The 11,264-nt window shown below is 26.6% G+C and overlaps 1 protein-coding gene and 1 pseudogene across 1 annotated transcript; both read left to right on the top strand.

The window, feature by feature from the left end:
- The window catches only part of LOC119672722, a 510,988-nt pseudogene that overhangs the window by 441,010 nt on the left and 58,714 nt on the right, over positions 1-11,264 (top strand).
- LOC119667712 (all trans-polyprenyl-diphosphate synthase PDSS1-like) lies at positions 1,896-6,165 on the top strand. Its single transcript, XM_038077020.1, has 5 exons — positions 1,896-1,901; positions 3,097-3,236; positions 3,802-3,943; positions 5,978-6,067; positions 6,145-6,165. Exons 1-5 carry the CDS (start codon positions 1,896-1,898, stop codon positions 6,163-6,165), a joined length of 399 nt encoding a protein of 132 aa, XP_037932948.1.

The following is an 11,264-nucleotide window of genomic DNA, read 5'->3' as shown; positions in this document are numbered from 1 at the left end:
TTCAGCTAACTTAAGCAGTGACTGCATATAAAATCTTGGTTTTTTCAATACTGTTAGCTGGTACGTTAACTTTTATTTATTTCAAGAAATTTATTGCAGTTCACTTGAGTACTGACTGCGTGAATGAGTTAATTGATGAGATTTAATGAAAGATTGAAATAAATTATATTTAGTAAACCGATTCATAATGCATATGAATTTACGTTAATTGCTTTAGTCAATGTTGTTTAGAATTATAGGGAGTATAGGGAGTATGGAGTATCATACATAATATTATATGCATACAGGTTAGACTAGATAATTCTGTCCATCCATAAGTCACGCATAGATTTAGTGATACTAGATAGAGTAAACCCTTCTGTGCATTAATTATCTAAATAAGCAAAGTTTTAAGTAAGTTATATGCATTAATTTTTATATCACAACAAACAACATCCTTTATTTTCAACTCTTAATATTTGTTATTGATTTTACATAGTATACCGAAAATATTTATAAAATAATTAAAATATCAATTAATTTTATAGCTTTTATACTAGATACTTGAAAAGCAGTGAAAAGTTTATGAAACCGTATATGCCTTTAAAGCCTTTATTTTAATGCTGTTGTGATTTTAATATTATCTTAAAAATCAGAGAAGCAATAACAATAAAAACCATAATTTAAAAAAATACAAAAATAAAAATAATAAACTGATGAAATAATTCGCAAAATGTACTGACGATACAATATCTTTCATATTCAATTTCGAATAATTTTATTGTTTTTTTTTTGTAGTGATTTAAAAATATAAAATTTTTTATAGCTACATTTACAATAAGCAGCTTTTACACTTACTGCCATTACTATAAAGATATTAACCAGATGCACTTTACATTCTACTAATAGTTTCACTTAATTTACGACAATTTTTAATTATTTATTAATTGGCAATCAAATATAATAATAATTTGAAATAATAACATATTGAATTGATGTTTTTAAAAGTCAAATTTAACGAAAGAAATTTTTTTGAATAGAAAGGTTTGAACATTAATAATTTACTATAATAATTAAATTTTTGATTAATGAAAATTCCTTGACTAACCATATTGCTATTTCAAGTACTACTAAAATTATAATCACTAATTATTCCATTATTAGTGATCTTTGTAAATATTTGTTGGTTTTATTATCTGTCCGTAAACAATTTCAAAGGCCACCCATGATTGGTCTGTATGGACTAGTGTAAGACTACTCCAAATTCAGGATTAAAACCTTAGAACCTTCAAAACTTTATTCAAAGCAAGACAATTAGTTCACCCTTAAAACATCCGCATGTAAAACGTCTTAACAGTCTAGTTTCGGATTGGTTATATAGTCCGTTATTGTTCTTTTAGATTGTTTCGACTTCATGCAAGAAAATAGCATTTATATATCGTTTGATTTTATACAAAATTTTTATTAAAGTGATTATCATTTAAAAGCAGTCCAGTTAATTGGGGATATCTATTATTAATATAATCCATATATTATTTTATTTATATTATATATTAATTTTAATTGCAAATTATTAGATGCAATAAGTTATATTATTTTAAAAAAATCCAAAACTATATTTACTAACCCAATTAAATCATTCATACAAAATATCTCATTGAATTTATATTAATTATAAAGTAAAAGCTGTCATTTCACATCTACATAAATAAAGTATACCCATAAGTTACTTCAAACAAAACTAACAAAATTGTTTGAAAAGGTGTGCGCTTGAAAAATAAAAAAGAATAAAGTTAGTGCTGCTTAACTGCACTTAAAAAATAATCAAATAAAAAAGAGATACAATTTCTGTAGGTTGAGATCACTTATAGCTCTGTTAGCTCGAGATACCAAATTAGTGTTTTTAAATGCATTAAATGACAGTACATGTTGCTTATGACATTGTAGAGAATTTGGACCTTAAGTAGAGCTTCTTTAAGAAGTCATTACATTTATACTTAGACGTACTATTCTTCACCAACAAACACCTGAAAATTAGTTATTTATATTCTCTAATATTGAAATATTTTTTTTTTGTTAATTGTTTCATTTCATTTTGAAATATATTGGGGCAAAGCTTGTAAATAAATATTGCATTAATTTATATGTATTGTTCTATATGCTCTATTGTCCATATTTTTTCTATATATGCTTGTGCGGATATAACGCATATAATTATGTGTAATATTTTCCATATAAAACTTAAGCGCATACGTATCCGCGCTAAATATAAAACACGGTTAATGCTAATGAGCTAAATGTTAATTTATATAAAGAGAAACCTGCAGTTTTGAACCTTATGCTTACCTAAACAGATAGAAATATTTACATAGTATTTGAATCAGTATAATATTTTTGTTATTATCAATATTTTAGTAAGTTTCTTCAACAATTATAAGTATCTAAAAAAAAACTTTGCATCAAAGAACTATACGACTAAACATTAGTATTATACTACTTTTACATATTATTTTCTAATTCATAAATTCATAAATATTTAAATTCATTGGAATATGTGAATATGCTTTTAGAGATACATTTTATTGATTTAATTAATGTCCTTCATATATAGTAATATAAAAATTCAATATTAAAATCAACGATGCGCTTGTTTAAATATAATATAATTGAAATTATATTTATGCAATTAATTATGATCCTATCAAAAATAGACAACGGCGTGATCAATGTCATAGTTTCTCATATGGGTATTCCTAAAAATATTTGGCATTTATTTGTTTATTAAACTTAAATAAACGTAAAATCTTTTCTATATCAATATAATTTGATGTTAGTTATAACCTTGAATTTTAAGTCAATGTAAAGTCTAAAATGCTTTGATTTCAATTTATCCGTGAAATGATGATAATTTCATTGTTATTGATTATACTACCACATATTACTAAACATACTCGGTCGGTACACGGTTTTAACATACCATACATCAATGAAAATTCTACACATTAAATAGCAATTATAGAAATGCTTTAATTTATTTTAAATTAGTTGAAATATATACATTTTTAAATGATTTTAAAAAATTACTATATTTTTAATAAATTTTAACACTTTTTGCAGCTTCTTCAACAAGGCACACGTCAACCCGAACTTGATAAAATAGCGTCGTATTACTTTGATGGACAAGGCAAAGCACTGAGGCCCATGGTAACAATGCTTATGGCCAAAGCGATAAACTATCATTTAAATAAAGAATCAAGGTAAGCATAGCACTTTGTATGTACTATATATATATCTATTTGCTGCTGTTTATTTTATATTTTTACAATAAATAATTCATACACACATTTTATTTGTAAACAAACTGAAGGAAACTAAAATTAACAAAACCAACCCAGAAAAATAAAAAAATAAAATAAAAAAAATCACTCAAAAATTCAACTATTAAATAAACTTTATGAAATTTACAATAAACATTTTTATGCTAAAAATTATTTGCACAAGACATTATTTTTAATTTCTGTAAAATTTACTGCCGCAATAAATTGATTAACACAAGCCTGCAACTCTTCAACTCTTGTAATCAAACACCAAAAATTTATTTAATTTTTTTTATTTAGATGTTACTTAACAATAGTCATAAATCCGCTTAAATAAAAAAAATGAACTTCATTAAGACATATATTTTCAAAATTTATTTTTATCACTATGTATATATAGTCAGTCAGTCCGCTAGTATTATGTGTAATTACAATTTAACTTAATTTAAGAAAAACAAAATTTTTTAAAAATACCATATTTAATACTTTTGTATCTTTTTTGCAGCCTTTTGGTACACAAACAACGACAAATTGCGCTTTTTTCTGAAATGGTGCACTCTGCCAGTTTGGTGCATGATGATGTTATCGATCAATCTGATTTCCGGCGTGGTAAGCCCAGTGTTAACGCGCTGTGGAATCATAAAAAGGTAAGATTAATTTACAAAGATTACGCGCACTACTGTGAACCTTCTCTGGGTTCATGGTTCTTATGTAGTCATCTGCTCATAGTTTGTGGTCCGCTGACTTTAGTAGTTCTAGTTTTAATTAAGTTGAGATGTAAAAGCTATTTAAATGCTTTAGTAATTTAATATTTTGAGTTACTCACTGGGCACAAATGCGACCTTTTGAGGTTGCAATTGTGGTAATAAATTCTATTTAAGTAAGTAAATGCAAGTCTTAGTAGCAGTCTTAGTAGCTTCATGGTTGATTAACCACGATAGTTGTTGGTTTAAATATGCTTTGAAATATTTCTAAATATTTTTATTTAGAAATATTTTATGTTTAATAAAAATAATAAATTAATGTTCTGTGAAGAGATTAAGTTAAAAATTTTTAATAATAATACTAAAATAGGAAGCTTCGGTGGTTATAATATAACCATAAATTTTTTTTAGTTTATGGTAATTCAATTTTTCTTTACTTCAAATTATCTTCTTGAAAGTCAAGTTACAAGGTGATCAAATTAAACTGCAATGCCATTTTTCAATTTTTTGGTAAAACGGCAGAAAATGAATATTGCAAACTATATACTTTTTGCGATATCTGAATAGATTTAGGAACTCTGGAACTATGGAAAGATGTTCTTGAGCAGATTCTTTGTCTGTTTTAGTATTAAAAAAAGACAAAGTATTATGCAAAATGTTCCATACGGAAAGATTATACAGCTTGTGAGTGACCACTTCAAGCACTTCAAGCACTGAAGTGGTCACTCATTTATTTTTGCATACAAAAAACTCAGATGTTTCAAAAAGCCCTGAACCTTTGGCAAAATCTAAAATGAAGCACATAAAATAGTAAATCGGCGCTGCATACGTACATACGTTGGGCAGTGACTGAGGAGAAGTGATTCACTCTCATTATCCTCTTCACAGTTGTAATAGGATTGTTTAAACGGAGGATTTAATTTTCTAGTATAGTTCCATAATCTCCTGTGACCTGTCAAGAAACTTATCACAGGCTTAATATTCCTATAGGCCAACTCAATGAGAGTACTGGATTTTTTCTTAATAGAACGTGGCTAAGTTTTGTAAAGATGCCTACATCTGCTAGATGATTTCCATCTTTTATTAAATTTCTGAAGCGAATAATTTTATTTCATTTTTAATCATTTTCATTTTAATTTTAACTCGTTTTAAATTAAATCCTTTTTGTATTTAAACCTTTGCTGCTATTGGAAATTCATTTTTTGTTAAAATAAAATATTTATTTATAATAAAATAAATATTTATTTATAATAAAAAATGTGTTGTTGTTCTTTTAAAAATTTAAAAATTTTATATAGCAATTTTCATTCCAAAATTAATTAAATAAGTGAGAACTCACACCGATAAATAATGAACTTAATGTGTGAATATGTTTTAAATACTTAATTGCATGGCATAGTTGCAGTAGATTTCTACACTGCAACATTTTTTAAAAGTTAAAATATTTAAAACATTTTTTTAAACGTTTTACTTAAATTGTTTTTTATTTTTCACTAAATTAATAAAAATTTGAGGTTTCGCAATTTTATATTCCATTCAGTTGCGCGCTCCTGTGTCGTCTTAATTGAGATTTATTACAGCTACGTTTTTAGCTACTGGGTATTGACGGTCTCTTGACAATCGCGAGTATATCCAATATTTACAGTTTCATGTAGATTAACAGAGTAGAGTATTAAAAGCACAGTTGCTGCATTAAAATTTTACTATTATTTTTATAATATTCACAACATAAATTAATTAAGTTCAACACTTTCGCAATGTAAATGTAAAGTATTTTGTGGTTATGAGTCATTAAAGTTGGATGTGTTCCTGTGATTTTGCGCTGCACAAAGTCTTTAAATGCAATTTTAAGAGTTACATACAGGCATATGAGATTACTGTGATTTCGCACTTAAATCATAACATATATAAATTTTTTTACAATTAAAAAAAAATTTGATTTAATCTTATATTTGTTTTTTATTTTTTTTTTAACAGGTCACAATGGCTGGAGATTACATATTGTCAGTTGCTTCCATTATGATTGCACGTTTGAAAAGTAATGATGTGACCATAATATTAAGTAAAGTAAGTTCTTTGTTTTTTGTTAAATGTGAAATAAACACTATATATCTATTTTTTAATCATATGATAATTTCTTAAAGTTTGCGCATAGCTTGACATAAAATTACGAATATACAAATAAACTTCAAAGATAGGCAGACAGACGTACGTGCAAAAATTAGTTATGAATTTTTAGTTTGCCAATGAGAGGGATAAATTGTAAATTCCCTATTTTGTGGTTTTTACAATTTTTAGGTATATGTCTACTATATAATTAAACATGTGATTTTTATGTATTTACTGATATAATTCACGAAAAACTTCACTTTGTCAAATAACTGGGAAATACATGAATATGTTTAACATTTTAATGAATGAGTTTTGCATTTTGTCATATGTAATTCTATAAGTATTTTCCAATTATAAGTCAATGAACTTTATTAAGGCTTATAATATTTAATAAACTTACGAAAAAAATCATTTATATTACAAATTGTAATATAAGCGGTTTATAATTTAGTCGTAACTTATCTTCTTTTATTTTTTATAACTATGTTATTGCCTCAAGTAGTTAAATGCCTTGTAGGCTTTGAATAATGTAATAAGTTTTGATTTATGTTTTTAATTTTGCTTTTTTAAAATTTACAACTTTTAATTAATTAATATTTATTAAATATTCATAATACAGATTTAACATTTGGTTAATAAAATTTTAATTTAGTTTGGTTAGTTGTGTAATGTTTTTCTTCTGATTTCTTAAATACAATTTGCACTGACTTTTAATCAATATTTGAAAGTAGTTTTTAAATGTTTAACAAATTGCATATTTCAATAAATCACAGAATACAATAAAAGTATGATGGAAGCAATATTTAGTGGTTAATCGTACTAATAAACATTATTCTCACAACAATAAATACACTATTCTCATCAATAAATATATATTTTGTCGATTTAAATTTGCCACTGGATTGAGACACGAATGGATATTATAGTTCTTTCTTTTGTTTTTGGTATTGTAAAATATTTAGAAATATCTGTTATAATAAATAAGCAGGTGTATTTGTAGTAAAATCACTATTAAGTTAAAAAATGTAAATAGAGCACAGTTGCTCAAATGATCTCGGATAATATTATCTTATAGACTGTGCGAAGAAGTGAATCTATTACTAGACAATAAATTGAAAATACATTTTACTCATTTGTTTGAAAATATTATCAATAAACGCAATATATTTAGAATAAATACAGATTACATATCTTTATCAGTTCTTTAATATATTTTCCATAAGAAAGCGATCCATTTCTAATTAATTAGGAGTTCATAAAGAAAGAATCTTCATTCGAACTCTAATAATGTTCAAAACAGTATTAAATTTCTTAGTACAAACGATTAATATGGTTGGTAGTATTAAAATGTATAGAGAAAACAATTATGATAGTTGAAGAATTTCGAAAGTAACAAAAATATTAATTAAAAAATCTTTGACTATGCTAGCCAAATGTTGTCATAGAAAATATCCTGAAATATGGAAAAATCTATCGATTTTTATAAGTATTGCGTATCAAATGTTTATCTGCAATAGTGTAAAGAAACATTATACGACACATATAAATTCTAGAAGGAATTTTAATTTTTAGAACACTCGTAAAAGCAAAAATCAAAGATAGGTTAAAAGTCTCAACGACGCATTCAAGCCAGTATAAAATGGACTCTCTGTACTAAATAAGGAGTTTTTAGACTCTCACGACATTTTTGACATGACACTGCAGGTTAAGATATCATCTCAACAAAATTGACTTTTCAGAGACCAATATGACAAGTATGAGAAATATTGGCAGTAGACATGTTTAACAAAGAAATAGCATTGTTACACCAAACAAAATTTATGAAATAAAATTAATTAATTAAGGTATTAACGTTTAATAAAATTATCGATTAAAATAATTTTAGTCTATCATAATAAACCAAATGACTCAATTATAATTGATGGTTGGATTTTGGTGTTAATATAGCTTTTATTTTATTTTTTCTAAATAGAACAAAGGAGTCATTTTGAAGTGAGATTTAAGATTCTTTTTCTTAAAGTCACCTACACGTTTCTTAATAGAGATAATTCTTTTAACATTTTTGGAGATATATTTGTAATGCTCCCCAAAATCATTAGGTTGTAGGCTTCTGTAATGGAATTTGTTAATCAGAGATAGTTTTAAATTTTCTTTTTTTTTTGCGTTTACTTATTTCAACTTTTGTTTTAAAAGATTATGTATTTTGGTTTAAAGAGTTGCTTCGTGAATTTTGCAAATTCGATGCTATTACGACTTTGGACGATTCTTGTTTTTTATACATCACATCTTAGGTTTTATACATACCACTCTGGTGTCTGAATTATATTCTCCCAATCTAAATTAGTTGCCAATATATTTTTTATTGATTACAATTTTGTTCCCCCAATCTTACAAATCGGCTTTCAATATATTTTGTGATTGATTATTGTTTGCGTATATTTACTTGGTTTGTCCGCATCGCTTACTGATCTTTCAGTTATGTTCTGCTAATCTTACAAAATAATTTTAATAATGTTTGTGAACAGCTTGTAATAGAGATTTAAATAGAAAAATATACAGAGAGATGAAAGCAGTTACCATAGAGAAATACGACGACAGATAATACTTGATTTATGTTTTTGTTAAAAAATATAAGGTTGAGATAGTTTTCAACTTCCTCTTTACCACACGTTCCACACATTTTGTTCAACTTAATGTATTCTCTTTGTACTGCAGTGTGAAGGGTATGCCAAATACCATATCTACAAATGAAAATACCATATTACCATTGACCATACTTGGTCTTGCTGCGTGTAAAAAATCAGTAAGTATGCTTTGTGGTCCTGGCTTTTTTCCCCTGTTTTGGTGTTACTGTTTCATGGTCGGCGATATTATGGGCGCATTAATCAGGGAAATCGGTGATTCTACCTCATTTGGACAGAGAGCGACGCAGAGAAACAGAGAAAGATGGGAATAGGAAATAGGAGAGAGAAAATATATGGCAGAGCTACGGTTGCCACTTGAAAATTTTTTCTGTAAACCAAAATTGGTCTTAAGTATTGTAAGAACAGGTTAACCATTCTGTAAATAGAAGGTCAAATCATTTTTCCTAAGTTGCCTCGTTTTTCAGTAAGAATATCAAATCATAAAATGTGTTATCAAAAAAGTATAAAACAATACATTATCCACAATAAATAAGTGGGTCGCCAAAAAAATGGTTACATTTTTTGAACATGAGTACCAGAGTACCAAACGGAAAAAAAAGTACCAATTTTGGTACTAAAGTACCATAAGTGGCAACCGTGGGCAAGAGAGAAGTGAGGGAGGGTGAAAGAAATATAGACGGAATGAGTGATTGAGACAGAGATAAAGAGAGAGGGATATTAAAAGAGATATATATAAATGATAAATTTTGAAATACTAAATATTGTAAATATGTAGGGATCGATTTTATTTTTCTATTAAAATATATTGGAGAAAATGATCTCAGGCATAGTTAGATGGAATTTACTTAACCTGTTTTTGGCTTTTGTAGAATTATTCTAATATTTTGCTTTAGAATATTTTGTTTAGAAATATTTGAAATAGCACTTGTTGAAAAGAAAGTGGATTTTTGTTCTGTTAACAGAGAAAGGCCTTATATATCAACTCTCGATTAGTATCGTAAGGGTATTAGGTAGATGGTACCGAAATACGGTAAGTTAACTGCGTGCTATGTTACTTACAGTTATATCGGCATGAATAGCAACTTAAAGTACAGTTAACTGTACTGCAATAATTGTATATGTAATATGATATAACATATAAGATTGTGTTGACAGTGTCTATCGCTTTGAATATGGTGGTTAATGACAGAAAAGGAGACAACCACTCCTGCTATATCTGATATGAAAATGTTGGAAATACTTATTTCGGCCAGTTCGAAAGGAATTTATTTATGGAAGGAAATATTATCTTGACTTGCACTAACTCATAGAGAGTGATGTAATAACACATTAACAAAAAATCACAGACTTTGATGGCTACGACATATAATTAGAATTTTTACTGAAAGAAACCGACTTCAGATAATCGAATGCGAAAAGCTACGGATGCGCAAAAAAGAACGATGAAGACAGATATGGAATAATGCTGTTATATATGATTTGAATACATTGCGGACAAAATGTTGGAGAACTTCTGTAACAAATAGAGGTTAACAGAAGAACACTGTTGAGCAGCTCCAGGTATAAAATAAATAAACAGTGGAAGAACACTGAACGTCTCGAAAAACGAACTATATTAATATACAACGTAGTAGTAAATGTGGCTTAAAAATGATGATTGTACCAAAATCCGTTGTCAAATGGGTGAGCCCGCCATATCGGAATTATGCCAAAATATTACATAAATCGTGATATTTTGGATAATGCGCTGCACTTAGAGATTTTCAGTATTTTTTGTGTACTTTATGAATTACAGTAAAGGTCAAATAAAATAGTTAGAAATTATAATTATTCAACAAATGCTGGTACAACCTGTATTAATGAACAGCACCTTGTTAATTAACATTTATTTTCTTACTTCCTTGTTTATTTGTTCCAGAGAAATATTTTCATATATATATCACAAATAACCCCTAATCTTATTACCTAATATGACCATCCATGTGTGTATACAGAGTTGTATTTCTTAAGTTCTACTACTCATTGGAATTGTTTTTATCCACGACCAAATTTAAATAAAACAACAATGATTTGATTAATTAAGAATGTAACAATGAAACATTTATTTAATAAAGTTGAATATTTTTAATACCATTACCAAACGCGATTTATGTATAAAGCACTTAAAACTAGTTCAAAACTTTAACAAAAAACTTACATATAGTGTATAAATGCGATATTGTAGTGTAATATAATATATGTATATTTACATATATACGACAAGTAAAAATAAAAATTAATATTAATATTAATATTAATAAAATAAATCTTAAAGCAAACGAAACTGTTAATTTATTTGGCATAAGTAATTTTGTTTTGATTTGTTTATTAAATAATAGTTTTTTAGACTATTGCGTTCACCATTAATTACGAGTATTGTTGATAAATTTATAATTAAAAATTAATAATTAAACTAAAAGCATAAAAATTTCCTAAAAGCAACTAAAATATGCGTTATCTAAAAATAT

Source organism: Teleopsis dalmanni, chromosome 1, assembly GCF_002237135.1.
Source record: "Teleopsis dalmanni isolate 2A chromosome 1, ASM223713v2, whole genome shotgun sequence".
Lineage (NCBI taxonomy): Eukaryota > Metazoa > Arthropoda > Insecta > Diptera > Diopsidae > Teleopsis > Teleopsis dalmanni.
Note: the sequence above shows the minus strand (reverse complement) of the source record. Positions and strands in the feature narration are given on the sequence as shown.

Excerpts from the sequence above, each read along its gene's own strand:
- LOC119667712 (XM_038077020.1), top strand. Across the intron at positions 3,237-3,801 it reads CATTTAAATAAAGAATCAAG|CCTTTTGGTACACAAACAAC; the intron begins GTAAGCATAGCA and ends TCTTTTTTGCAG. Across the intron at positions 6,068-6,144 it reads TGACCATAATATTAAGTAAA|TTTGCGCATAGCTTGACATA; the intron begins GTAAGTTCTTTG and ends AATTTCTTAAAG.